Source organism: Sebastes umbrosus, chromosome 7 (assembly GCF_015220745.1).
Source record: "Sebastes umbrosus isolate fSebUmb1 chromosome 7, fSebUmb1.pri, whole genome shotgun sequence".
In the NCBI taxonomy this organism is placed as follows: domain Eukaryota; kingdom Metazoa; phylum Chordata; class Actinopteri; order Perciformes; family Sebastidae; genus Sebastes; species Sebastes umbrosus.
Genome location: NC_051275.1, coordinates 10,394,116 through 10,420,779, shown reverse-complemented (window position 1 = coordinate 10,420,779; position 26,664 = coordinate 10,394,116). Strand labels below are relative to the sequence as shown.

Genomic DNA, 26,664 nt, shown 5'->3' with positions numbered 1-26,664 from the left:
AACATATGATGACCATAACTGCAATATCAGTGATACAGTATGTACAGTCGACCTACTTACTTCATCTTCTTACATATTTGCTCTGCTCTCTTCTGCATACCACTTCCTCAGTACACTGATTACTGTATAACATAAACATGCATATTGTGTAATATGCAAAAATATATCAATCATATAAATATGCCATTTTTTTTCAATGTTGAGAGGAGATAATTGAATCATGATCATGAGATAATATTGAGATAATTGAGCTGTTATCTTGAAATACGGGTCAAAACAAAATGATCAGTAACTACTGATCAGCCTCCATACCTTACTGCTGCTACTTTTACAGTTACTGTTAACTTTGAAACTAATAAAGCATTATATTCTCTTATCAGGGCTTTAATTTGTTTCAATCACTGAACTCAACCGGCGTATATTTAGGACAGCCCAAACTCTTGCTCAGCAAAGATGGGAAATACTTTCAAATTGTTTATTTACACCAGTATGAATATTACTTGTATAAAAATTAGGTTATCGAATAACATATCAATTACAAATCATTCATTTGATCTAGCTCCGAGACGGTTGCAAAGCTTGTTTACGGCACCCGGGATACCGACAGAACACCTCTCTTTATCCTCTTAAAACCCACCTGCCCATCACCGACGAGCCTATTTTGGCGTACCGAAAAGGAAAAGGGGTGAAAACTAAACAGAGAAAGGTGGGGACAGCAAGGTAACAAAAACAAGCATACCCAACAACACGGTGCAGAAAGAAGAGAAAATACTGTTTATGCCAGTCAAAGTGCGAACTTCGTTTAACGAACAAAGTTAGCAAACAGTGAGCAATGGACTTCATATGACAATATTCACTACTTGGATTAATTTTTTATGAAAACAACGTTTTGATTCTTTTGATTGGTGAACCCTAGACACATATTCAGACTTAGTGACCGCTTCAAAGGTAGGAAGTCACCACTTTGTTTTTGGTCTCTCTTGTTTACCAAGTTGTACCAGCAGGTGTGGTTGGTGCCTCTTTAAAGACGTACTGGGAGCTTACCAAGCTTTCCTAATTCAAAACACTCACCATCCAGTTTAACATTATACCAGGCCACATACCTCTGAATCACGAATGTCACACTGTGGTTTAATCTGGCTCGCCACTACATTGCTGTTAACTAGCTTGTTTTGATGTTTGAGAAGTTCCTCAGCAGACGGAAACACGCAGAAATGACATTTTATTTACGGAGAGACAGATTTTTGCTTAAACTGTGCTTGACAGTTGAATGGAAAATAGCTATAAGTGAACTGGCAGTGCAGTTGGATTTAAATCTGTTTGGTTTAAATCAGAAACCTCTCTACTCATTTCTGCTCTCTATTAGTTGTGCTTGTTGTTCTGCCAGTGCTAATCCCTCAAAGCTGTTATATCACAAGGTGTACCAAATATGAGTCGGGTGAAATCAATCATCACATTTGGGACTGTTTAGAGACAATAGTAGTCCCGATGCGATGCTTTTCGCTGTGTCAGTTAATCACTGATTTCTCTAACATATTAGTAATCAGGTTTTGACCTGACATGGCGTCATTGTAACAGCGTTGGAGGAGGAATGTGGCGCAAGGTGCAAAAGGCCAAGATGGTGGGAGAAAGGAAGGAACGGATGGCATGAAGAAGGTAGGTACAGAAACCAGAAGGCAGTTGGGGAGAGGGCCAGCGCCCTCGGCCTACTTCGGCCAGTCTTTCAGAGACTGTAGCAGGCTACAGTGAAGCTACTGGTATCACATGAAACTAGAAAAACCTAAGGAATCTATTGGTAGCCATCATGTCATACCAGCATGTCAGGAATGAGGCGAAATAACGCTCCAAACTTATGCTAAATTTTGGCGAGGAAAAACTGGCATGGCCATTTCTAAAGGGGACCCTTGACCTCTGACCTCAAGATATGTGAAGGAAAATGGGTTGTATGGGTACCCATGAGTTTCCCCTTTACAGACATGTCCACTTTATGATAATCACATGCAGTTTGGCACAAAAAAAACATGCCGTTTTTTTGCATGAAGTATAAATGGGGTATTTTCGCCTATTCTAAAAATGATGTGTTTGAATATTTCTGCATACTGGGGTGGGTGGGATTCTCCTTTAAAATGCAGGGAATCATGATGAGGATTAATTACAGTATGTGGCATGGATTATTTGGGATTTTTTTAGTGATGAGTTTTTTTTCAATCGATACATTTTAGGATATAAATGTATGTGTTCATTCATTATATAGTGCTATCATAGTGTTTAGGGTTAGGGTCATAGGGAACAGACGTCCTGTACTGTATTTGCAATTATGGTAAAGAACATAATGTTTCTATATGACTTGACCCAGTGGGAGTACACTTAGATTAAACAGGAGTGGGCTGAGCATTGCGTGTCCCTGTTTGTGAGGCCACTTTCTCCAAACTACCCTCCTTCCCCAACGTAACCAGTGCAATATACCAGAGTGGGCTAAACAGTTTGCAGAGTGCTCTCCAAATACCTTCAGCACTGCCAAATAGGAAGCTCACATTGTGACAAAAAAGCTAAGCTATGCCAACAGCCGCCCCTTCCAAAAGCTAATGATGGAAAGAATCTCCCTCTCGCCATCACCCCCACCTCTTTCTCAGAGGTTAAGAGTAGATGAATAATCACTCATTTGCGGGGCAAAAAGCGAGGGAGCTGAGTGTGCTGCATAAACATTTTCCCGGATGTAATTTTCTCTGCCGGTCTTTTGGCTTTTCCCAGTAGGACGGAGCCCAACGCCCAGGAGGAAATCGTTTAGGCTCCATAAGTGCCAAATTGTATCCTGGTTTTCCAGAGTTTTCCTGCCTGTTCTGGCTCAGGGCTTTTCCTGTGGTGGGACTGTGTCATGTGTTATGCGTGTGCGGGTATGGATGTGGAAGTGTGTTAAGAACGGTGTCTTTTACAAACTTAAAAGCAGTCGGCTTCGAGATTGGCAATACCTGTGTCAGTGGAGCAGGCATTGGAAATGAGAGATAAATAGAAAACAACAAGAGAGCAAAAGGAATGGACACATGAGGAAATGAAAGAAATGAAAAGAGAAAGAAAAGTAAGCGTGAAACTAAAGTGAGAAGTTCCCACTTCCCCGGGCGCCTATGTGTTCACTGAGCTGTGTCTGTACACATGACAAAAAGCCTGAGAAGCTGTGTTCTCGTTGGCTTGTGTGTCATTGGCGTGTTCTTACATGGGTGTGTGTTTGTGTGCGCACATGTTCGTGTGTCTACCATGTGTTCTTGATTTGCAGAGAAAGACTTGAACTGCTTGCTGCTTCATTAGGTCATATTTGTTTATCAGACATTGTGCAAGGCAGCTGCTGTTCTACAAAAAGTGCTTCATTTACTGTGCATTAATGAAATAATGAAAAAGGGGGAAAGATTTAGATAACAAGGATGATCAAAATTTATATAAAAATGGCTAATGTTGACACTGGGGACTTTAGTATTTTGTAGTTTCCTGTGGCCTCATTCTGTCATTTCCACATACAATTACAGCTCAGCACAAAAGAGCGGAGACACCAAAGAGCTGGTTTGTTTGGGATGCACTTTATTTTAGCCGCACATCACTGCAGCAATTCAAACACCTCTCCAAATGCATGTATGGTATGTGCACCAGTCATTGTTTCTCAATGGTTTCGCAGCTCTGGTTCAGGTACTGTTCAAGAACACGTGAAAAATATCTATTTTTTTTTTTATTTCAATGGCTGTTGTTTAAAAGGTGCTACGCGAGGCATAACACATTAATATGTCACTGGCAAATGAATTGTGCGCTACCTAATTTCGGTAAACAAATGCAGTGCGGTTGAGGAGATTGGCAGCCTCTATCTCGTGCCAGTGGTATTGTTAGTCCCAGTGTTTCAGCAAATTAAGTCCACATTTCCCATAAAGCCTGCTGCTTCCTGCGGTGAAGAGGATGTTGATTCTTCGGTCAAAGGTTTCCTCTTTAAGGGTTTAAATATGTTGGAAATGATTTTGCCATCAGCTTTTGATAACTGTTGCTGTTTTTTAAGCATTTTGTGTCTAGTTTGAGCGGAAAACAACGGTGACCCCGCAGTGGGAATAATGTGCATGATGCAGGTAGTTCAAGCTGTTAGTCTGAACAGACACACACCATTTGTATATAAAAAGGTTTGATGTTCAATCATACGTGCTTAAATTGAACATGATTTTGTGACTGTTTGTAATTTTCTCTTCGTTAGTTAAAAAGAAAATCGGGAAATCAGTAGGATATAAACTTATTTTGTATAAAGGCAGAGGGTTGGTTATCAAAGTGATGTGATAACCTTTGGGATTTAGTTTGTGGAATGGTAAGACAGGCCCTGCTGGCTGATGATTTTAAAGGTTTGATGTATGCCTACAGTATCTGAGCTTTAACTGATCAGTGAAATCTTGTGCAAGTCCTACAAAAGTGCAATTTCTTTTAATTTTCAAGCAATCAGAGTGAAAAACTAAATATCTCACTCAGACAGTGGTGGACTACAGACGAAATAGAGGAGAACAAATGAGAAAACATACACACTCACAACACACAAACCCCCCCTACACACACACACACACTTGAGTTCAACCCACTGGTTGAGGAATTTCTCTGAGCCCTAAGGAGGACGAGACGGGGACAGACAGAACACAATTAGCAGCAGCTTGTCACAACTTTGGACCTCTAAGTGTGTATCTACAGTTTGTGTGAGTGTGAGTGTGTGTTTGTGTGTGTGTGTGTGCGCAGAGTGTGTGACACTTGCCCTCCCGCACAGCTCATTTATTGGATTAGTGCAAGACTGACCAGTGGGGATGTGGCTGGCCGGCGCCAGGGCCCGCTCTGAGGCTCCACGGCCTAGTTAGCTGTGATGCTATGCTAACCTCCCACTCCCCGCGCTTTGGGAGGGGGGGGGGAAGCGCCACTGCCGTAGGGGGGAAAGGGTGCTTGTTACTGGGGCCGAGGTGCCATGCTAGCAGGCCTCTCCTGGAGGGGAGGGGGAGCGTGGACTAATTATAAGGGAAAGCCCCAATTACAAGAGGAGGAAGACAGGGATTGAGGGGGGGTACTGGAGGGAAGGATGGAAACGCTACAGTGGAAGCCAGGCGTGGAAATGCCACGACTAGCTGCCAGTGACAACATCCCCATCAATCACACACACACACACACACACACCAGACAGCGTATACCTTCTGAGGTGCCGCCTGTCTCCTTCTTTTCTCGTCTCTGCCGAGAGATAATTGTATTAAGTGTGTTTGTTAGCCCAATGGCTGACGGCAAATATACAAACACACAGAGCCAGGTGGAGCATCTAAAAGCATAGCCGTTAGATGAAAGGCTGCTGGAGTTTTAATAGAGTCTCGGCAACACAGGGCAGAGCTGCTGTTGGTGGCTAGAAACATGCATACACACACATCACACACACTCGCACACACACTGCTTTAAATGCAGCCTTTAAGTGCGAGTGCTTCTCCACTCCCCCAGGTATGTACAGTATAGTGAGAGGATAATTCAGAGCACTACACACACACACACACACAAAAACATGCATATAGGTACACACACACACTGCATGACCTCATACTGTATGGCTGACCAGCTCTCCCATACACTACTTTCATTAGAAACACATGTTCGGTGCGTGCATGTGTATTTAGTGTGCAGTGGGCTCTCTCAGTACGTGTTATGCTTCTGAATACATTTCCGGCCTCCACCAAACACCGCTCTTGTATTTTAACTCGATCTCAGGGACTGTATCCGCACACACTCTCACACATATATACACACACACACACACATATACACATATACACACAAATCAGGTTTCCAGCTTTTCCTTTCAGATCCTCACTCTGAGGGTGCTGAGAGGTAAAAGTTATGATTCAGTTTGTTTTGCACTGCAGCCTGGTGAAGTGAGATCATGGTCTGAATTCACTTTCACACAGGTAAAACTAAAAGACGTGTATGTTCTACCAAATATCTATCATGGCACACTCAGTATATGTCAACATGAGGTAGACATACACCCTAACACTCCCTTACAAGATAATGCCAAAAAAAATAGTTTTGAAGATTCTAATGAATTGGTAACATTGTTAAAGAAGCCATACAGGGCAAGAAACACACGCCATCATAACTGATAGAAACAAAAACAACACTGTGAAAATAAGACCCAAGCTGTGGTAAACCATACAAATCTTTAAGTTGAGTAGGGCTGAAAGAGTTATTAAATAGTTGCTAATTCATACCCCAGGAGTGTACGCTATATTTTGAAAATTTTCATCGCCTTACCTTGCCGTGAGACAGCCCTTTCCGGCGGGGAACTGAAGCCGTTGTATCCATCTATGCTCTCGCCAAAGCCACTAGACTCCATTGAAAAAAAACAGTAATTTGACTTCGCTTTATGGCCCTGTCCCACTTTCTTGTTAAAGTGTAACTAAACCCCAGAGTTTTGGCTGAATTGCCTCTACGATTTGCACTATCTTTATATCATGTTTATAGCTTATTTGTAATTTGTAAATTGTACATTTTTATTATTTTATTCTAACGTTTTTATCTATTCTTTTGTTTTTATCTATTCTTTTGTTATTATACAGTTTGTCTCGCACCAATAATGCCAAAGAAAATTCCTAGTGTATACCTCTTACACCTGGCAATAAACACCATTCTGATTCTGATTCTGATTCTGATTCTGATGGAAAATCAAAAAATGCCTCTAGAACAAAAAAGAAAATATATCTATATATCAATAACGGCAGGGCTGGGAGGGTGGGGGGGGGGGGGGGGGGGAGGCTAAGACAGTCTTGGCTCATTCACCATAATAGCCAGTGCTGGGCTTGGTCTACATTACTTTAACATTTAGCCAGACTTTACTGTTTTTAAATTATCATTCATAATAGCTGTTATCCTTTCAATTACTCACAACAAGGTAAACCGGTGAAAATATTCCAAATATAGCGACCACTTAAACTGATATTGAGTTTTTTAGGTGTCTAAAATACTTTTTGCTGCTGCCCCCGTCCACAGCAGTACATTGCTTTTTTCCTGTGCTGGTACGCCTGTCTGTTATCTACTGTAGGTAATACACTGACTATGGAGAAGTACCTCATATAACCCCACTTCAAAAAAATCTGAACTATCCCTTTAACGTTTTTATTCTGAATATTTCCATGGTGTGAATACTGTGACAACGTAAAAGGTTTGTCCGTCTTATCAGCTTCTAAAACTATATTTAGGCAACTGGACACAAACTCTGCATCGAAACCAAGGATACCACAACTACATTATCAATCAAGCTGACAGAGGGGAGATGTAATCTTTCATAACAGGCCAGCACTGGTGCCACAAATTGGTCCGAAACCATCAAGCTTCATGTCTAGACTACGCAGGCTGTGTTACTAAGACACTGATCTGGGATGGAGAGAGCTGTTCACATCTGGAGTCTTTCCTCTTGTCATCAGATAGATGGAAACAACAGCTTCCTGTGCTACCGATAACAGCGATGGAGAGGCTTACAAGGGTTGAGATAGGAGAAAGAAGTCTGGGATGGAGTGAAATAGGAGTGCAGGACTGCTGACAACGACGAGAGAAATCTTTCAAAAAAAAAAAAAAAAAAAATAGGAAAGAGAAAGGAGATAAGTGAAAAAATAGTGCAGTGGACAGCTAAAGCACATACAAAACGCAGCACCAACAAGATGTCAAATGTACTGAAGTACCTGCTCAGTCTGGCAACACTGCAAAACCTTAAGTCACACACTGTCACTGTCTAAACATGTACGACAAACTAGAGGAACAGCAAGAAAAGGACAAAGAGAAGCAGCTCTGTCTAAGAAAGCTGTCACTTTGCCTCTGCTAAAGATACGAGGCTCTGCAGCCACAACATGCTAACGTGAGCTAGTGCTGCCACTACTGCTACACATCAGTGAGCCCAAGCCGGAGTCTATAAATGTGTGTGTTTGTGTGAGAGAGAGAGACACACAAAAGGTGTGCATTTCCTGTCTCAGCCTCTAAATCTCTTTTCCTTTCTAACTTATTTATGTGCAGATGATAGTTGTTTGCTGATGCACCGTCCTTCATGGCCTCCTTCCTGTCTTTGCTTTGATTTTTTCTGTCTCCTCTTTTAAAAACTAAGGAGTCAAAAACACATTTGCGACATATTTGCACAAAACGTGCAAATGAATCGAGATGCATTAAGAGAAATAGGAGAAAACATCCAAAAATACCCTACTCAAATAGATACTTCCAGTTTTGATTAGTGTTTTTTTTTACCAGAAAGACGTTAAATTACTGGCAAAATAACCCCCTGACCTTCATTTAAAAGGAGTTTAGTGTAAAAAAAAAAGTATACTACAGTACACATTACTAAATTATTTAAAAGGAAGGAGAAAAAAACAAAACATGGTATTTATGTTTTCTGGAAAATGTAAATGTGGCAAAAGAGGCCGGACTTCATTTGCATGAACTGACCCTTTAATGAGGAAAAAAACACAGAAATGCTAAAAACGCAAATAGTGATGAGAGGAAAGCAAAGACGTCACTGCCACTTTTAATACCCAACCACAATCAAACACAGACACTATCGCTCTTCTTCTCTCTCTCTCACACACACACACACACACAGACACAGACACAAAGTGAGAGACAGACAGGAAGTTGGGGAGGAATTCCCAAGCGGACATTTCTCACGTTCCTGCGGTGATTGAAAACACACTCCACTAAAATGGCGGCAGGACATAATTTCCAGGTGAGGAGAGAAAGGCTGTAACCTCTTCCCCTCTCCCTCTATCTCCCCCCGCCCCGGCACAAACAATATCCTCCTTGATATTATCCTTCTACACACACACACACACACACGCACACACCTGTTGTCACCTGGAGGGGGGTTGGTCTTGAGCTGGCTAGCATCAACACACAATGGCAGCTTCTGTGGCTCAACAGGAGCAGGTGAGGAGATAGCATCTACGTAAATGTGCGCTCATACACACATTTCACTACACGCAAGCATGCACACAAACACACACACACACACACCTGCTGAGGAAATGAGCCTGCAGTAGGCCACCACCTGGTCAGCCCCGAGGTGACACCAAGAAAAAAACAAAAGCGAGGAAAGAGGCAATGAAGATAAAGAAAGAATAGAAGGTTTTTTTTTTTTTTTTTTAAAGCTAACAGAGAATTTAGTTTCCCAGCTGAAGCATTTGAAATTCCATATTTGGAAAAAGGCATTAATATATTACATTAAATAATTGTTTTTTCTGCTGATAAAACTAAAATCAGTTTTAATATATCCATAACATACTGCCTGGTACAAACAGTTTGGTGTGATTTGATGTCAATACTGATACTGGTATTTAAAGATCCCCTCAATCCATGTTTTTAAAACATCTAAACATATTCTACTTTGAATAATAATTTCTTTCCACATCATAATTGTGTAAGTTGCATACTGAACCGTGATGGGCTTCCAAATTAGTTGTGGTGTCATTAATCCTGCTTTTACACACACGTGTTGAACTAAGATTGAAAGTAAACACAGAGCAACTTTCCTCCGTCAGCGGATGGATATGAAAACAGCCTTCTAGTGTGAAACTCTGAACATAAGTCATTATGCAGAGAGAAGCTCCAACATCACAGTGAAGAAACAATAAGCAAAACCCACTTTTGACTGGAGAGCGTCTTTAAAATCTATTAATGATTAAAAAACAATATTTGGTTATTTTTATGAATATCCCCCTGGGGAAGTCTAATCCCATCTGAAATAATTGTGACCAAAATAGCAGGACATTTAACAGGGTCTCTGGTGGCCAACTCTGTAATGGAGACGCTGTTTCTCACCTCAAACATAGTGATATAAATAATTGGCCAATATTAATTAGCCAAAGAGCTAATATTGCCCATACTGGAGATTTCTTAAGTACCTGCAAATCCTCTGTAGCGGGGATTCCGATTCATAAGTGTGGTTAGAGTTGCCTCTAGAGGGTGCGTAAGAGGAAACATGTAATGGCACAGTAATGGTAGTAATGTTTTTTTTTCCCAAGTGTGATTTTTCAAGAAATAAAAACATGAAATGTAAAAATTCCCATTGTAAAACTATAAACTTACATTTTAATTAATAAATAAACATTTACCCACTCCCATAGCCATTTCACACCCCGGTCACACCTCCCTCGTTCTGCCAATGGGAATCTGGCATCCACCTGAGTAATCCGCCCCTCTTCCATTAAATGGTGATGCTGATTGCTTGAGTATTTGCGAGCATTTGGTCTGGTGGTTCAAATTAAAGAGATGTGGGTTCATGACAGAGTTTATGAAGCACTGGTTCATGTATATCTATGTGGGGGGGGGGGCGTTAACCTGGTCGGGATGTAGCGTAGCCTAAGATGTTTGGGAACTGCAGCTCTGTAGGATACATTTTACCAGACAGCAGAGAAACCGAGCTTGTCTTCCTTTAAAAAGCTGTATGGAGAGATTTATCATTTCACAGTTAAACTCCAAGAATTGTGCTGTGTGTGTGTGTGTGTGTGTGTGATGTAGAGATAGTCTAAACATCTGTGACGTGAGTCAGATGCATATGCTGTTGAGTGCATTCTCCTCTTCTGTCCTCTATTCATTTTGCACCACACTTGCCAGCGAGGCTCAGCCGTGTGCTGTTATTGTCTCTGTGTTTGAAAGTGTGTGTGTGTGTGTGTGTGTGTGTGTGGCTGCATCAGCTGTGATGTGATGCATTAGGCGTTTCTGATGCTTAGGTGTAAAGAATCCCATTAGAGTGAGCGGGATGGCAGATCGATACCTTACGGGATCTAGAGCGACGCTACGTGTGTGTGCGTGTGTGTGTGTGGGGTGTGTGTGTGTGTGGAAGTGCTTTAACACCTCTCAGAGGTGGATTAGTGCGCGACAGCATGGAGACACTGTCAGAGAGGGTTAGTGTCAGAGAGGGAGAGGAAAGTGTAGAGCGAGAGAGTTGGAAAGAAGGAAAGAAGGAAAGCAAAGAGGATGAAACGGGAGAAAGATGTGTCACTCGTAATGACAATGTGTTGTGTGTTTGTCCTTGATGATTTTGGGTGGAGACAGAGATGGAGAAAACAAATAAAAACAGGGTGATGGAGCAGCTTCAGTGTTAAAGCACTAAAGAGATATAGCAACCCATGTGTTGAGCAGTACACACAGATGCAGGTCTGTTTTCTTTCCCCCCTAATTTTCTGCACTGCCTTACTAACTTATAGGTCATGCACACCCACACTGGTGTTTTCAGTTATGTCTGAATAAAGCTGATAATGGGCAGGGGCCTAATTACAGATTTCCTAAATCTGAAATCCTTTCTTATCTCAGTTTAGGATGATATTTAGGATTTCCTAACTGCATTTAGGAAAAAACCCTATCTTGTCTTCAGCTACGACTTTAGCTACTGGGAATCCCCACTGGAAGCGAGACATGAGCTGCATTTAAGCATTCTGTCATCAAATCCACACTGACTCCATCTTCCGTAAACATCTGGCCGGCTGTGAGCAGCTTCACTAAACGTGACAAAATTAAGACTCGAAGCGTAAAAAAAAAACATGGGGGGCCTCCATCAGATGTGCATCTCATGGAATCAGTGTGGATTGATGCATTCAATAAAATGGGAGCATATCTGTTTTCCGAGAGACGTGCGAGTGACGGACATCAAAAACGCTTCAAAAAGCGATTTCTATGTGGATTGGCCGTTACAGAACCATCCTAAGGGATTACCCAAGTTAGGATTCCTAAATTAGGATGGCATAAACCCTCTCCTAAACATATACTGTAGATACAGGCATGACAGGCGAGTGCTGATTGAAGAATCCAGTTTACAGTTATAGGATAGGAGAGATACAGTAGGAGGTCCGAGATAGGATGGGACACGAGTTTAGGAATCACAACTGTAATAGGAAGATAGGATTTATCCTATCTTTGAAAGTTAAAGGTGCAGTGTGTAGGATTTGGCGGAATCTAGCGGCGAGGTTTCAGATTGCAACCAACTGAAACCTTTCCTTGCGCCAAGCGACAACTACAGTGGCCGACTTTAAAACGTCGATGGCCCTATCCAGAGTCAGTGTTTGGTTTGTCTGTCTGTAGAAACATGGCAGAATCCGTAAAAAAGGACCTGCTCAATATGTATATAAACACAACGATTCCTGTTGTCGTTTAAGAAAGCCTACGTACTTCCGTTTACACCGAGGACATAGGTTTAATGTGGCCAGGACACATTCGCGTACACACTGCTAAAAGAATGTGGCCACATGTGGCCCAGACCACCTCTGAATGTGGTCTGAAAGATCTGATCTCAATGGGTCCTCAATGCGTCTTGAGTGCGTTCACACCTGTGCTTAGAGCTGTCCACTTGTGATCCGATCACTGAGGACGCATGTTAATACCAGGTCTGAACAGGGCCGGTGTGTCAGAGTGTGTGTGAGAGGGTCAGGTTACTGCCGTGCCACTACTTTTCCCTTCACATCTTGGAAGTTGTGGGCAGGGCCCGGCAGACGGAGGGATGGCACAGCCTGGCAGGGCGCCCGCCACAGATTGAGGTCACGGGACTGAAAGGGTGGCACCAATGGCAACCCCCCCAACCCCTCACACTGGGACACACAGCTGTTCTGTAACATGCAAGTGTACATGCACATGTGTGTGTGTGTGTTTTCACACTGGATATGAACATGAAACAACACAATCCTCTGTCTCAGCAGCTGGTGGACACACACACACACACACACACACACACACACACACACACACACACACACACACACACACACACACACACACACACACACACACACACACACACACGCACACACACATACACACACATACATTCATAACCATCATGTTTTCCTTTCAGTTGCAATTAAAAATGCATAAATCTATGTATATTCCTCTGCAATATCATAATTGCTACACAATTATGAAATCACTGGGAAACACAATGACATGATTAAACACACCAACACAGCTTCTCTCACTTTCACTCACTCACTCTCACACACACACACACACACAAACACACACACACTCCAGTGGGTAGGCGGTAGGGTGAATGCATGGCAGATGCCCGACACATTGGTGTCCGTTCAGTCACTATAAAGAGCAGCTGCTCAGTCTTCACTGCCCTCTGGCACTGTGCGCACAGACACACACACACACACACACACACACAGTCACATGGAAGCACAGAGCACACATGCACTTGCTGTATAACACTGATGCTGGAGGGCATTCCATCTCTCACAGATTATAAGTGCATCAACACAAAAATCCACACACACAGACAGACAGACACAGAGAGAGAGATAACAGCAGCACAAAAACCTGATCAGCACTCACCCATATCAATCCATGTCACTCCTTGATCTCTTCTCAGTCACGCACACACTCGCCCATAAATCCCTACATGTGGCTAAACCATTCCCGTTCTGTGGGCCGCTCCGAAGCCACGCACACAAGCTCGCACAATTCCTGAAGTCTTTAAGGTGAGCGAACGATAAATCTCAGAGATGTCAGAGAGGATATACAAGGAGTGAAGAGAGAAAAATGAAAAAAAAAGTGGTGGAAAGCAAATAAGAGGAATAAATATTTAAGATGAGTTTAACAAGCAAACACCCTCAGCCTTCTTTTTGACTTGGTTACCAGTATAGTGCTGATAACTAGTTGATTAATCAATTTATTAAGCAAAGATGTCAAGCTTCTATATCATTGTAATTGAATATTTTTGGGGTTTTGGACTGTTGGCCAGACAAAATGATCGATTCCACTGCTTAAACCTGGCTGTCCCTGCCGTTTCAAATGCATGCTATGGAGCCAAACGTTGAGCAAACATTTCCAAATGCACCAAAATTTGCCACGCTCAATGATATACGGGACATAATATATTTCTATTTGACAGAAATGGTGTAGCCAATAAAAACATTGAGTCTTGGGTTTAAAGGGGACATATGATGAAAATCTCCCTTTTGCTCATCCATTTGGGTATCTGGATTTCCTACCAACCCACAAACTGTGAAATAGGACAAAACCAGTCAGTTCTTTGTGGGCTGTCTAGATCAGAAAACATATGATTCAACAAGCCATTCAGATTTCCCTCCCCTTCCTATGTCACATGCAGGCTCATTAGTATATACCGCCCACAGCTTGAGAACTACCTTTGCAAAGGTGCACCATGTTTTTCTCACAAGCCAATCAGAGCAGACTGGGCTTTTTTGGGAGGGGGGTCTTAAAGAGACAGGAGTGTTAAAACGGAGCGTTTCAGACAGAGGGTGAGTACAGGTATATTCAGACAGACAGGATGAGAAAAATAAAGTTTTGTTTAACATTAAAGCATGTAAACATGTTCTAGTGGGAAACCCAAAATACAAGTAAAAATATGAAAATGAGCATGATATGTCTCCTTTAAATATTTTGCTCAGTGTAAACATGGAACAGTTGGAACAAGCACAATATACATTATACTATCAGACTGTGTGGAATGAATTCCAACCTTAAAGCTTATCACAGGGTTAAAAAAGGTTCTTGGAACTTACAGTGACTATTTTTTACAATAGTTTCATTAGTGACATCATCAACAGATTAATTAATGATTGAAATGATCGTTAGTTGCAACCCTAAATGACACTCCGTGACCTGGAAACCCTAATTAACATTGTGAAGCCGAATGATGATGATATGAAACGTTTGTGTGAACTCAGAACAAATATATAAGCTGAGGTCTCTCTCTAAAAATGATGTTCTCATAAAAGTAAACAGCATCGTCGATTACATTTTGAGGGGAAAGTTTATTCTCCCAGATTATTTTGTTTTAGACACATCACAAATACGTTTCTAACCAAAGCCTGCAGAAGTTCGCATATAGGAGGAGGTCAGGGTGGACGGGTGGGTCAAACAAATACAGGACTTTCATTCAGGAGGCCGCTGTTCATGTCCCGTGTGAAACCAACAAATTTATGTTGACTTGTTTTAATTTACGTCCATAACGTAAATAACATAAAAAAACATACTTATTAAAGACAAACCATAATGTTTTACTAAACCTAACCAAGTAGTTTTGTTGCATTTTTGTTTAGTTTTTATTTTAAATTCACGTTAACCATGTGTTTAAAACTGCGAGTGTAATTCAGGTGACAAAACGTTCCCCTCTAAACTAGTTATTGAGGATGCAGTTTAGTTGTATGGGAACATCATTTTTAGGACACAGGATTGCTCTGTGCTACCAACATCCTTCACTGAAGTTAGAATCTAGATTTTGTTTTGATAACTATTGAAAATGTTACTAAAACTGCAAAGCTATGATTGTAACAATAACAATAAGTAATGGGAAAAAAAATGAATGTGTTCATTCTGGAACTACCCTCTATCAAAAGCTGGTTATATGTTTTTATCAGCACAGGTTTACCACAGTAGCCCTGCCACATACAATTCCATCGATTTTCACTGCTTTTATATAAAACTAAGGGCTTTTGGACCATTAGGTAATATGGAAACTTTGCATTTAAAGCAAGACTTGGAGGAACTTATTAGTGTTTTTTGCGTGTTTTAGCCCCATTCCTTCAAATCAACTATAATTCACATTACTGTAAAATGTGCTACAGTATGTAATATTCCTTGGCTCCATATATAAACACATTTTGTAGAGTCCATATTGACATTCTGCATGATTTGGCAAATCAACTATTACATTATGCATGCTGTTCTGTACTGTAACATGACAGGTGGAATGAAACACGCCTCCCCTTCGCACCACGTTTGAGCAAACTACCATGATCACCTCACATGTGTTGCATTGCCCTCACTGGCTTCAGGTCATCCCCTTGCTTTCAAAACAGCTGCTCAACAGTTAATTAGAAACCTGCCTTTGTGTGTGTGTACTGGAGTGTATGTAGGGGCTGCTGTTCAAGCAGCAGTGCTTTTATTTTATAACAAATTTCACCTTGGGAACAACACATTTTATCCCAGTTTTTCAGCTATAAAGGTACAAAAGACACTCCTGACATCGAGTCCCTGTTCCCCTCTGACTTCCACAGAGACATTGGTATCTGTCTGGAATATACTTCTCAAACCACTTTCCAGGCTATTCCCGGAATTCCAGGACCATCAGATACGCCGTATCTAAGTGTGTCACTCGCGTTACCTGTCCTTACTTCGCTTCCGTTTCATTCAGATTTCCCAGCAGATCATTGTTCTCCCTCTTTCTCCTCCTGATATCTACCTTTTGCCTGATTGCTAGTGATGACAAAACAAAAAAAGGAGCGCCGATGATTCTAGAGATCTGCTGTTATGTCCTGTCACCAACCAACGGGTCACCAAACACACCCTGAGGCGATGGACAGGATGGGTGGGTGTGTGTGTGTGTGGGGGGCGCGAGGTGACAAAGGTGCCTATTGATGAAAATAAAATCAAGAGAGGAGGAATGGAAGGGGGGGAGGGGGCGGGTCACGGGAAATGAGGGTATTTGTCTTTAAGGAAGAGATCGGATGGCCAGGCATCTTTCTGGCCTACGCGATCACTGTTGTCAGTGTGGCCACTATAGCACAAAAATACAAGGGCCCTTTATGAGGCTGGGAGGTAATTGTGGGGTATATGTTACTGGAGTATGTGTGTATTAGAAAAAGAAAGAGGGACAGAATACCACAGCACAGGTGCCTAGTCTTTTAAATGGCTGCTCAAGTATGAAGGGGAGGAGAGAAGAGGGAGGGAAAGATGGCAGGCAAAGTGCGTATCTGAGTGAGTGATTGTGTGTGTGTGTGTGTGTGTGTGTGTGTGTGTTGGGGGTGCAAACCCTCTATCCTCGTCTTTGTATTCAGTCATTCATAGCCCTCTCTTTCATTCTCCACCAGCCCCTGTGAGAACAATAATGCAGGGGAAAGCCCCTTCTCGCCTCAGGGTGGTTGGTGCTGATGGTGGTAAAGAGGTTGTGGGTCACTGCGACAAGAGGGCACTGTGTTGGTGATGCTAACAGGTGCATGCATGCATACAAACAGTCACATAAAAGGAGGTTTGAGACATTCCAGTGCCGGTGCATGTTTTATTTAATTGACCACCGATCATGTATACTTTGAAATTGCTACTGACATTTGACCAGTGCTTGCTGTGGTGTTTTTTTACATTTTCTTTAACTTCAAAGCAGCTATTGGTTTCCATTCATTTTATGATGGTTGGAAAATGTATTTGCAGAGACATCATACATACTTAAATCAGGGGATCTATCCAAATCATTTTTATTATTGTCAGAATTAAGAAAGGAAAATTAAAATTAAATAAATAAATAAATAAATAAGGAACCAACTGGAATGTTTGGCCTTTAATTAATATCTGTAGAGCACTTACTTTGATCCTTAACATGGGATCATTAGATCCATATAACTTATATACCTTCCTAGTCTTCCGACAACTCAAAACTCTTTACACTACATGTCAGAATTCACACGTTCATACACCAATGGCAGAGGCTGCCATGCAAGGAGCCAACCTGCCCATCAGAATCTGATCTAAATACTCATTTACACACCGACGGCTCAGCCTTTGGGAGACATTTAGGGTTCAGTATCTTGCCCAAGGACACTTCGACTTGTGGACTGAAGGAGCTGGGGATCGAGCCGCTGATCTTCAGACTAGAGGACGACCTGCTCTACCTCCTGAGCCACAGCCGCCCCGCCGAGTTGCGCCTATACTTATGAAATAGTTTGAACCGAGATGGCAAACTCTTTATTGCTCCCGTACTGTCAACGGCAGCATTACAGCTTTCCATTCTCACCTTACACAATAAAAGCCCTATAGACATATACATATACACTACATCACTGCTTACCAGAGGGAACTTAAATTCACTCTGAGCATTTTACTAAGAGGCAACTCAACAGAATAGGTTACACTTTGAACAAAACAAATGGTGAATTGGGTTTGAATCCCAAATATTGCCAAATACAGTAGGTGCTTTTGCTTTTCGCTTTGACACCAAATCCTCCGCCATCATCTTGTCGGTCAACTCTCCTGTGCTGCGACACTTTCAGTTTATGATTGTAGCATCCCTCATCTGACTAGATATTGATAACAGGCTTTGTTTTATTTATTGTTAAACGTGGGTGCTGATACGCAAATATGAACTAAAAGCATTTTGTTTCTATTAAAAACAAAGAGCAAAACGATGGTAGGGGCGGAGGGAGAGTAACGTAATTGGCATATGCCCAAACACAGCTTAACACCGGTAACACTGACTACCACAGCATGCCTAACACACACAGATATACACACATCCATGGAATACAGAGCGGGTGAAGGTAAGTGAGCTGTGATAATGTGGGCTGGATGTGGCTAATGGCTGATAGCTGCTGATCCCACACTGATTAACTTAGTGTTTTACAGGATGCTGCTAATGGACTGACACACTATAGACTGAAGTCACAAAGGGCAACCATACAGTAAACACATACATGTAACGCAGGGCAACCTGAGACAGAGGTAACGCTTTCTATTAAGGTTCTGCGATTAATAGGTTAGTTAATAGGCCATCAGGCCCTTGTAAGTCCTTATACGATGCGGCTGTGGCTCAGAGGTAGGGCGGGTCGCCCACCAACCCAAAGGTCTGCAGTTTGATCCCCGGCTCCTCCAGTCCTCATGTCAAAGTGTCCTTGAGCAAGATAATAAACCCCAAATTGCTTCCAATCGAGGTCTGCATGAGTATTTCGATTTTATAAACGCCTCTGCCATCAGTGCATGAATGTGTGTGTGTGTGTGTGAATGGGTGAATGCTGACATGTTGTGTAAAGCGCTTTGAGTGGTCAGAAGACTAGAAAGTAGCTATATAAATGCAAGTCCATTTACCATTTATTAACATTTATGTGTTAATAAGACTATATAAGTGTTAATAACAGTATTATAAACATTTTATTGTTGATTATAAGACATTTATAAGCACGTATGTATGTATCATGTATTGAGTTTAACTAACTCACCTATTATATCATTGTTAAAACTTTACTAACCCTTTTTGATGCTTTATTAATAGTAATACATTCTTTATTATGCATATATTAGCAGTTAACTATGCACATATTAATAGTTATCCATGTTTTTCTGCAGGTCCTGCATCTAAAGCGAGAAAGTTAATAAATCCTTTCTTATGTACTGATTAACAGTTTCTTTTAAGATTATTTAGGATTATTTTTTTCTGGCTTTATTGGATGCAGCTAAATATTCGAACCATGGCCTCTTAGGCAGCTGGAAGAAGCACTACATGTTGTCAAGGTTGATCAAATGTGAGTAAAGTATTACATATAAATACATATAAATATGTTTTAGCGTTGAAGCATCATTTTCACGTAAATGGCGAGCAACATACGGCCACAAAGAGAACGTTCTGTAAAACATCGCCTCAAACAGACCTTTAAATTAGTATGATTACAGTATCTATCAACAGGAGGTAAATATCATATATTGTTTCTTTAGATCCACTTCCTTCCAAAAGCATAGTTAACTTTTAATAAGTGCATTGTTAACTGCTAGTAAATGCACAATAAAGCAACAAAAAGGTTTGTAAAGGTTTGATAATAATATAATAGGTAAGTTAGTTAAATAAATGTGTTTGTAATGCTATTATAAACAATTCTAAGAAACTAATAAGGGTTTTAATAACTTCCTTAAGCCGTCTGTAAACTCTTAACAAGTTTCTTATTAAGTGTTTATGAAGGTCTTATAATCTAACAACAAATGTGTTTATAATGCCATTATTAACACATATTGTCTTATTAACATATTGATGTTAATAAGCATCTAATAAAGGCTTTATTACCTATTAACTAACGCTTATTTCAGAACCTTACTCCTAAAACTGTCATTTACTGTTTTCCCTGAGAATGAAAAGAATTCAGAATCCTATATTGGTCATACATGTCAAGCACGCTAACCCCAACACACGCACTCACACACACACACACACGCACACAAACCAGTGCCAAAGTCCAGTAGCTCTCTAAAGTGTCTTCAGCCTGTTGTGATAAGCCAGCTCCATCTCATCCTGCCTGCTCTGCTCTGCCGCCAGCTAACACACTATCACTGATTCACTGCCACAGATAAATCACACACACACACACACACACACACACTGGAGACAAACAGTGTGACAGGGCGTCGGAGACAGGGACGTAAGTACACACACACACACACACACTGAAGATGACAACAACAAAAACAACAAGATGGCTGATGCTACAGACATGGCTTTTGTTGTTATTTCCTGTTTTGGAGCAGGGTGGCTTTCTTTGCAGAGTCAAAACACAACTACAGTTAGTGTGGAGGGGGACTGAGACATTTATCAGTGCACACTCACGTACACACGCACATGCACATACACATGCACACAGGATTAAATACTCGTTCTTTCAGTCTTGCAGTTGTTATCTCTCTTTCAGGTCTGTCTCCTTTTCTTTGACCTCCTTGGCCACAAAATGCCACTGTGTAGTCTAGCTAGGATGGAATCTGCCTCTACACACACACACACAAACACACACACACAGCAGAGAGAGACACACCCCAAAGCAAGGCTTGGGGTGCAGATATGGGGTATTGATAACAGCTACACATTGATCCTGTATATTGCAGCTGGTGGAAAGTGAGACAGTAGCGTTGGTGTTGGGCTCCTCTGTCCCCTCCGTAGACACAGATATGCTGAGTCAAGAAGCCATGACTGGAAGCACTGTACAGCATACATTATGTGTGTGTGTGTGTCTGTGTGTGTGCGTGTGCGTCCCATGCAGATGGCATCCCATCACCTCGGGGAAGGCAGAGATAAGCAGAGTGTATGGGCTGAGATAAGATGGGAGCAGACACTGGGGAGACTGACTGACTGTAAGTGAGTCACTGTAGGGAAAACTGCGGCTTTATGGCCTCACTGGGCCCGAGGACTCTGAAGGAAACACTTCTTTTCTAATAGAAATGGCTGGAAGACACGAGTCGGCCAAGGGCTTTTATGTCATGCATCTAACTTTAACTGCTTTATTAGCAGTGTGTCTACAGAATAGTCTGTGAAAGCGCATTCATCACATATAAAGTGGAGTTTGCATGTTCTCCCCGTGTCAGCCTGGGTTTTCTCCGGCTTCCTCCCACAGTCCAAAGACATGCAGGTTTATTGTTGACTCTAAATGTCCCGTAGGTGTGAATGTGAGCGTGAATGGTTGTCTGTCTCTATGTGCCAGCCCTCTGACAGTCTGGAGACCTATCCCCCGAATTGGATAAGCGGTTACAGATAATGGATGGATGGATAGTGTAACAAATCCACAGTATACTTGGTTTTTGAACATTTTACATGTCACTGAAATTCACATATAATGCACATGTGATAATATGCACTTCACATGTGCATTTTTTTGTAAGGGAAGGCTAAAAATTTACAATCAGACTGATATATATGTGTTAGTAACAAACAGTGTGATACAGTATGTACAGACAAAACTGTGGTAATTACTAAGAGCCAAATTAAGTCAGTTTTCACACTTAATATTGTAAAATGAGTCAAAGCTAGTAGGGTTGTATGAGGTACTTATCCATAGTCAGTGTATTACCTGCAGTAGACGCCGGTCGGCTCGCCAACAGTTTGCATAAACAGACAGGAGTACCGGCACGGGAACAAAGCAATGTACAGTAGTGCTGTAAATGGGGGCGGCAGCGAAACGTATTTTAGACACCTAAAAGAAAGGCTCACCCAAAAAAAGTGTATGAATATTTTCACAGCTTTATCTTGCCATCAGACAGCCCTTTCCTTCTCCTTTCCGACGGGGAACTGAATTGAAATTGCTCTCTTCAAAGCCAGTTTACAAAAACAGTACAGATAAGTTTCACTTTTGGTTCAGTAACCTGTCGGATAATATTCTAAATATAGTGTACAATTCAACTGATATTGATTTGTTTTAGGTGAGCCTTTCTTTTAGGTGTCTGTTTTGTTGCTGAATCCGTCCACATGTACACTGCTTTGCTCGCATGCTGGTACTCCAAACTGGGGGCGTGACAACCAAACTATCCCTTCTGTATGCTCTGATATGTATGATATCCTATATGTGTAGGAGATTAAATATTACATGCTCAAGTTGATGTTTAACACAATGAACAGCTTTCAACTGCTATGTATTATATCAGACAAAACTCTGATAACATGACATTTTCATCTCTTCCTGATATGATTCCACTTCAAGCTGATATACAAGAATACCAAACTATTTTCCCTCAGCCCTACTGTATGTGAAACTGTATGCGATATACTAGGAATCACTAAACATGGAATTCACTGACATGAAAATGCTTAACTCTGAAGGTGCTAAATATCACCGTCTCTGATGGCTTCAAGCCCAAAAATGTTCCCGTTATCAACCTTCAAAATCTACTATCAGCTAATCCAGAAAGGCTACAACATGTTCAGAAATGTGTCAACCTCAGTTCAACACCTTAATGTCAGTTATCAGCTTCCCCTGTGTTGTTATAAGCACAAGTGGAAATGCATGAAACTACTTTAACCTATATTGTTTTACTCCAGGGTTTGGTCAAATTTAAAGGTGCATTAATTGTCTGCAGCTTCAATTCCCCAAAAAGAAACAGTTGCTATAGGCCTTCAAACTCATATATTGGTAAGTTCTGCCACACACAGGCATGTTTCTCAGAGGGTGAGACAAAAGTGATGTGTGTGTGTGATAAGAGACGGCGCCACGGCAGTGGCAGGACACAACAATGAACCCTCCCTACGCACACACACTGATAAGCATCACCTCCATCCCTCCGCCTGGCTCTGTCCTCCTGCCTCTCTCTCCTCTGAACCAGTTAGTTAAGAAACTGAAAACACAGAGGACGCTGGCTGGAGACAGAACAACCACTGATAGGATTTTGGCAGATGGAAGGATACAGATAGAGATGGAGGAGAAAGAAAGCGTAGGTCAGGGGATCAGACACATGGGTGTTGAGTTTAATCGCTGAAGGTGGAAGTCTTCATCCCACTAGTCTACATTTACCTCTGCCTTGGGATTAATAATGAAACATAAATGTACAATCAAAGTTCAGCTTCTGAAGAAATTATAATATGGAAAATGAATCTCTCAATCAAAAACCCACACGGAAAAACAAGAACGAATACCTACGAATATATCAACTAAATTTGGATCAAATGTATTAACCTCTAAATATGAATCAATGTATGAATGAATTCAAATAAATTGTGAAAATGTATAACGGCTTAGAATATCATGATGGTCATTATCATACTCTATTATGTATCATAAGTTGTTGCAGCAATTTGTGGGTTGATACCATTTGTTACACAGATTTGGTGCTAAATTTATCAATTTTTTTCTCACTCAAATTGATAAAAAATGATCAATAATCCCTCCAGAATACCACATGAAGACACCGAGACCCTGAGGAACACCATAAAAACGCCATGCTGTTATTTGGTTTCAAAACCTTTGAACATTTGGAGATTTTGGATTTGGATTTTTGATTCTGGAAACTGCTCAGAAACCCCCCTTATTATTGTCAATCTAGCTAGGAAAGCCATCCATCCTCTGAATGCTCTAGGTCTCTAGTTTGTGGCTGTAAAGTTTCATGAGGCTGTGATTATCCTAGAGGTCACCACAGGTCATTTTATACAGCGAGGTCAAGTTCTCACTATGTGAAATGGCTACTATGGGGACTAACATCATCACACATGACTACAGTTGGGCTCATTGGATCCCCAAGTCTGCTCAGCTTTACAGTGATACCCAATTTATTCACCTCCAAGGCTGTTTATGGACCCCAGTATGCAGAAATATTCAAATACACCATTTTTAGAATAGCCAAAAATAACACATTTGTAGCATATGCAAAAAAAAATTATGCATGTGAGTATCATAAAGTGGGCATGTCTGTAAAGGTGTGGGTATCCATAGAACCCATTGTCATTTAAATATACTGAGGTAAGCTGTGAAATAGCTTTCATATTGGAAGTGGATGAATGATGGCCTGAACCAGTCTGTGCTCAGTTGAAAAGAAAAAAATGTGGTAAACAAAACAATGGTCAAACCATATCTACGTTTATCTGTTTATTACAGTCGTGTGTGGTGCAAAACACCTCTTGGCATGTGTTGAAAAGCAGAGAAAGGTGGAGAAGAAAAACTTCCCATCAGATATGTGAAACTATTTGTGACACAAGCTGCAAATATTTCTTGACACCCGAGTGAAAAAGCCAGGAGTGGCTATCTGTCAGAGTGAGGGCAGGGCAGGGCAGATCAGATGAGTGAAGTCTCTGTCACAAGACACAGCAGATAATGCCACAGACGCCACAGTCGCTCCGCTATCTCCTTTATCAAACAAAAGGCAACAGGATATAATGTCACGCAATAAGTGATGGTTCGCTCACCCACACACAGGCAGTAAATACCAGACATAATCCACACACACACACACACACACACACTCACAAGACCCATGTAACAGCATTATACTTTGAGAGTAAAAGACATATTTTAGAGGGGAAATCCTCTCATCTGTGTGTGATTGGATTAGCCTAACATCGTAACCAGATTAAAGGAGACGGGGAGAGGACATCAAAATCACTTGAAACTAAATCAATCGTGTTCAATGGCTGATAGACTTTACAGGCCTATTCAAACAATCACAGTCTATTTAATTACAGCATACGGGCACGGTGCACACAACAATAGGAAGGAAAACAAACCAGGGCTGCAGCACAACGCTCACAGCTCCGCATGATGGGACGTAGCAAAGCTGCTGAACGGCTACTGTAAAAGACTACTTGTAATCCACTTGAATGTGATTGTGCTGGTGTTAGACAGCAGCAAAGGAAATCTCTTTACCATTAAACTCATTCTCATTTCACTACAGCAAGGCTGTCACCAGAGTACTTGTAGTAGTAGTTAAGTTAAAAGTAGTAATATGCACAGTATATAAATATATACATTATAAAGTTATAGATTTTTGTTTTTCCTATACAAATGTTATTTTCTCTATAGGGACTCTGTAAATGTATTATCAAACATATTTAATACAAATATCAAAAAGAAAACAAGTTGAATGAATGAAAAAGTTCGAGGATGTTTTGTTAACATGTGATGTTAGTGCACGTTTAAAAAACCTTCAATGTAACACGCCTAAAGAACACACCCAGTATTTTAAGATCTCCCACTTGTTCATCTTCATTGTTTAAGTGCTAACACATTAGAATAAGTGAAGTGACAGTGGATTATGTGCTAGGATAGTGATAGTAGTCGCCGCACCATAGGTCCTTAGCAGATATCATGTTAACTAAAAAAGCTATTAGCATTATTCAACGCAAGAAGACTGAGATTCAAACAACAGAGTCAGTTTAGTTTTTCAACTAATTCAGAGTTAACTCATATTTTTTAGCTGAGCAGTCTACATTTAGCTACAACCTGGAAACAAGCCGTACACCAAGTCCCTCAATGGCCTCTCAACAGGGGAAGACATTTGCAGGTGCCTCAGTCACTGTGCCATTTTGTATGATACTTGATGGAACTTTTGCACTTTAACAAAGTCTTGGCACCATGATGTTAAAAAGTTCTTGGTCTTTAGCAACTGCTAAAAGATTTTCTTTTGATGTAACGCTAAAGTCCTATCATTCATACAGTATTGATAGTGTTAGGCCCACTGTCTCTCAGCGTGGTGTGCTCTTGAATGGTAGATTGGAGTCGGCTACGAGCCTACTATCGCATAACATGGTGTACTTCTATATATAAAATGACTGCATGGAGCGTCACAGCTGATGGTCATCATATGAATGAGTTAGGCCTCTGTGTGTTTTCATTATGTAAGGCTAAGATGGGCAAAATCTCCAAGTATTCTTTTAAAAATGCACAACTGCTTTGGTTCTAATCAACTTAGTAAAAAACATTTAGACAATTTAGTTGTATTATTTTAACACTGAGACTTCAATTGTTAAGTTGATGTGGTTGAGAGAGGTCAATACAGGAAGTTTAAAGAATGGCATAGACTGCTTGTTGCTACTAGTGTCTGAGACCTGGTCTGAATGCCTTTTCTTCTGATAATTGGAACATCTATTTCATGTATCTAACTTTTTTGTGGAAATTCATAGTGTTGACTGTGAAGTATACCTAAACATGACTCAAACATGGACCACATAGACAACACCACAACAGAGTCTGACAGTCTCGTCTGATGTGATTGATGGGATACAGAGAGAGACTGCGGCAAGGTAGATGGAGTAGAATGATCTCCATGTGAGTAAACAGGTAGGAGAATGGTGAAATAGAAAAAGCTAAGTTGCATCACAGAGCAGAAGACGAGGTATTCAAATACAGTAGACTGAACCAATAAAGTTTCCTACCTGATCCTGTGTCCATGATGTTGGACTGCCCTCTACGATCAGCCACCAGCCGTGACGAGCCGGGCATGCTGACTGGCTCTGAACGTACCGGCTGGATCCTGCACACATACATGTACATGTACATTACAACACACACGCAGTGACATCAGATCAGATCAGATGGCTGTTTGACTGGATCCGGTTCCAGGAACCCATGGGGGGGGGGGATTTCTGTTGATGTGATTAAGTGTAAAGCTGTCTACACCAGAGGGATAATTGTGGTGAAATAGATGATTATAAGAATAACATTCATATACATGCTCTTGTTAGGATAATTTCTG

General features: G+C 41.2%; 1 protein-coding gene across 3 annotated transcripts in view; it reads right to left on the bottom strand.

The window, feature by feature from the left end:
• bcas3 (BCAS3 microtubule associated cell migration factor) overlaps positions 1–26,664 on the bottom strand; it is a 355,427-nt gene that overhangs the window by 200,205 nt on the left and 128,558 nt on the right. For 2 of the 3 annotated variants that reach the window (XM_037774551.1, XM_037774554.1), the window contains exon 22: positions 26,345–26,442. In XM_037774551.1, the coding sequence (XP_037630479.1) occupies positions 26,345–26,442 (98 nt within the window). Of the gene's footprint in view, positions 1–24,101; positions 24,321–26,344; positions 26,443–26,664 lie in introns of those variants that run through there. The other variant, XM_037774552.1, reaches the window with a different exon arrangement.